At 47.5% G+C, this 4,048-nt stretch overlaps 1 protein-coding gene across 2 annotated transcripts in view; it reads left to right on the forward strand.

Moving 5' to 3' along the window:
• Window positions 1-4,048, forward strand: part of Prss46p — a 12,263-nt gene that overhangs the window by 4,406 nt on the left and 3,809 nt on the right. For both annotated transcript variants that reach the window (XM_021172803.1, XM_021172804.1), the window contains exons 2-4: window positions 709-886; window positions 1,072-1,334; window positions 2,408-2,571. In XM_021172803.1, the coding sequence (XP_021028462.1) occupies window positions 709-886; window positions 1,072-1,334; window positions 2,408-2,571 (605 nt within the window). The remainder of the gene's footprint in view (window positions 1-708; window positions 887-1,071; window positions 1,335-2,407; window positions 2,572-4,048) is intronic.

Genomic DNA, 4,048 nt, shown 5'->3' on the forward strand with positions numbered 1-4,048 from the left:
AAGAAAGAAAGAAAGAAAGAAAGAAAGAAAGGAAGGAAGGAAGGAAGGAAGGAAGGAAGGAAGGAAGGAAGGAAGGAAGGAAGGAAGGAAGGAAGAAAGGAAGGAAGGAAGAAAGAAAGGAAGAAGGAAAGGAAGAAAGAAAGAAAGAGAAAGCCAGCCAGCCGGGCAGTTGGTGGCATACACCTTTACCTAGGAGACAAAGGCAGATCTCTGTGAGTTTGAGGCCAGCCTGGTCTACAGAGTTCCAGGGTTACACAGAAAAGCCCAGTCTCAAAAAAAAAAAAAAACCAAAAAACAAAACAAACCTGTCCATGTATTTTTAGATGCAACCAACAGGAGTCCTGGGCACGAGGCCCGACACTTGCTCAGAGTTGATGATCTCACCCTCTGGTGATTCTCTCCTCTTCCCCCCCCCCCAGTCATCCGTACCACGGGCAAGAATGAGTCCTGGGGTGCTTGCTCATAACCAAAACTAGTGTCAGACAGTTGTCTGGACTCTACTGTTTAAGGGAGTTTCTTTATAACTGGGGCCTCCGGCTGCATCTGGGTCAGTGGTTCCCAGTTCTGAGGTGGTAGCTTCAGTCCCTCCCCCGACTTACACCAGTGGCAGTGTCTACTTGGGACACAGCTAGAAGATGCGTTGACGGTCTGACATGGCCTGTGGGACGAGGGCTACCCTTTGCATCCCTCTCTCCACTCTCCCCTTAGGACCCTGGTTCTGGTCCTGTGGTCAGACCAATATAACCTGCAAGGTGGTAAATGGGAAGGCGGTGGAGGTAGGCAAGTGGCCGTGGCAGGTAAGCATTCTTTTCCTGGGAATGTACATTTGCAGCGGCTCCCTCATCCACCACCACTGGATCCTCACCGCTGCACACTGCTTACAAAGGTCAGCTCTGGGGCATCCACATTTGGGGGCTTGGCTTTCAGGCCTTGGTGGAGGGTGGGGGGTGGGGGTGGGGGTGGGGAGTGTGGATTTGGGCATTTGGGAGTGGAGGACATTACCCGAGGTAACCTATCACTCAGAACCTTATTGTCACTCATGGCCTTACTACTAGTGATCTGACCCTGCAGATCCAAGAACCCGGCTAAATACACTGTGAAGGTGGGAGTCCAGACCCTCCCAGACAACAGCACCTCAGAGCTCCTGGTCACTAGCATTGTAATTCATGAGAACTTCATCAATCACATGTCTGATGACATCGCCATTCTGAAGCTCAAATATCCTGTCACCTGGTCCCCCCTCGTCCAGCCAATCTGTCTCCCCTCATTCAATTTAAAGCCAAGCATTGGAACCATGTGCTGGGTCATCGGGTGGGGACTTGAAAAGGCGGAAGGTGAGTGCAATAGAGCAGAGGTCTCAAGACACCTGTCTTTGCAGAACACGGTCATAGGGTCACCCACTCATCTCCTCATTCACTCTGTCATCTGCAAGCATTTCCTGAGCTCAAAGATATATTCAGCTTTCAAGGATAAGATAGACAAGTGACCTGCGGGGACCTCAGCTTCCAAAGTTAAAGTGTGTGTGTGTGTGTGTGTGTGTGTGTGTGTGTGTACACCTGTGCTAATGTACACATGCCATAGTGTGTACTTGAAGGTCAGAGGACAATGTTCAAGGAGTTGATTCTTTCTATGGGCCCTCGGATCAAGCTCAGTTCATCAGGCTAGATGTACTTGCTATGCCATCTCACCAACCCCCACAGCCCAGTTAGATCAGATTCTACACCAAGTCCTTAGCCTGCCACCTAGTAGGAAGTTAAATCTTTGGCTGCTCATAGAGGATTTGCATTGGCAGATACAATGAGGCATGGAGGTGGCCTCTCTAGTCAGTGTGCACCCATAATCCTCAGAGATGCAGCCCTATTGGTGTTATTGGTGTCCTGGCAACCTTTCAGCAGGCAGCAGGTGCCATATCTAGCTGCCTAGGGTCTTGCTGCCTTTCCCAGGAGCAGTGATCCAATGCTTATTCTCACAGACCCAGAATTGTTGGGAAAATATCTCCTTGTTCTCACTTGATACTTGACTATCACCCTAACCCCCTGGGAGACTTTTGCTTCACTTGTTTTAGTTTAGTTTGTTGCTGTCGTTGTTGTTGGTTTGTTTGTTTGTTTGTTTGTTTGTTTTTGAGGCAAGGTCTCTCTACATAGCCTTAGCTATCCTGGAACTCACTATGTAGACCAAGCTGGTCTAAAACTCAGATATCCACCTGCCTCTGCCTTCCACGTGCTGGGATTAAAGTTGTGTACCACCCTTGGTTCTTACTTTTCTCAATGAGTGGGAACAGTTTTGAAAGCTAGGCAACTTTTATGAATGAACAGCTCAGGACATGACGGCAGGCCCAAATGTATTTGACTCTGAGTTGGAAACAGGTTCCAAAGTTGAAGTCATGACTAGATCTTTCTCTCCATAGGGCCCCCAAAGACTCCCTATAGTGTCCAAGGTTTGGCTGTCAGGATTGTGAACAATGAAATCTGCAATCATCGGTACCAGTTCCTCCTGCTGAAGAACCAGAAGAAGTTCATTGGGAACGACATGTTGTGTACAAGCTCAGAATGGGGCCTGGACACTTGTCAGGTGAGGACTGTGTAGATGGGGTGGGGCAGGCAGCATGGGGGTCATACTGAGGCAAGGTCTCTCTGCATAGCCCTGGCTATCCTGGAATTCACTATGTGGACGAGGCTAGTCGCAAACCCACAGAGATCTACCTGCCTCTGCCTTCCAAGGGCTGGGGTGAAATGTGTGCAACATTCTCAGGTCTTGGCTTAACTTTTTTTTGCATGTGACCATCAGAGACCCAGTACAAAAGTCTGGGCTTCCATTTTCCAGTATAGGGGGTCATGGCTTGGGTGGGGGGTGTATTAGCTAGTTATCTATGACTGTGCTTAAACACCATGACCAGGGCAACTTATAGAAGAAAGCGTTTATTTGGGGTTTATGGTTCTAGAAAGATGATCGTCCATCACCATCACAACAGGGAAAATGGCAGTAGTCAGGCAGTGAGCATTCACATCTGGAATCACACACAGGAAGCAGAGAACACTCTGGAGATGGCTGGAGGCTATTGGAGCCTCTATGCCTACCCCTGTAACACTTCCTCCAGCAAGCCCACACCTCCAGTCCTCCCAAAGGAAGGGTTCAAACATAAACTTATGGGGGGCCATTCTCATTCAAACCATTACAGGGATGATTGTTTTTTTTTGGGGGGGGGTTGCCCCTGTTCATAAACAGTTCCTTGTTTATTTTTTTATTTTTGTTCTTTAGAGAAGATCTCACTATGTAGCCCTGGACCTCACCATTTAGACCAGGCAGACTTGCCTTGAACTCAAAGTTCTACCTGTCTCTGCATGCTGAAGTGGCGGGGTTAAAGTCTTGCACTACCACACCCAGTTCTGTAACCATTTTAATGCTCCTGAATATTAGCCACATGCCTGCAGGTCTGGGTCAGGCCCTGGTAAACAGTTTTGCAGACATAGTATATATGCCGCAGACCCTTCTGGTCCCTGTCTGTGTAGAACGGGTCTCTGGTTGCAGGTGGACAAGGAGTCGGCGAATGAATGACAGACTGAATCAACACGAGAGATTGTGTAGAATCTGAATGTAATTTTTCAAATTGAGCATCAAACTTTTTATACAGAAGAAAATAGGGAAGTTAGGTGACACATCGGCAAGGTACAAATGAGGTTACCGAATGCTTAATGACACTTATACAAAACAGAGGAATGTAAACACATGTGTTTACAAAGACTGGCAGGAACTAGGCAATAAAACAACTGAGACAAAGTCAGCTCTAACTAGGTCAGCTATCGTTTTAGAAGCCAGGTGTGAGGTCTTTACACTCCTAGGGCAAGGGTTTTCACACCCAAGTCATGGTTCTAATTAGGGAGTTCCGCTCTAGCTAACCATCTCATGAATAATGCAATACTCTAAAACCACAGCCCGATTTACTTCCTAAGCCATTGTAAATTCCTGTATATGGGAGCGACTTGGCTTTTATTCTAAGTGATAGTGTGGGGGGACTTTCTACTAATAAGTAATGTAGTCTGCCATACAT

This window comes from Mus caroli, chromosome 9 (assembly GCF_900094665.2).
Source record: "Mus caroli chromosome 9, CAROLI_EIJ_v1.1, whole genome shotgun sequence".
Lineage (NCBI taxonomy): Eukaryota > Metazoa > Chordata > Mammalia > Rodentia > Muridae > Mus > Mus caroli.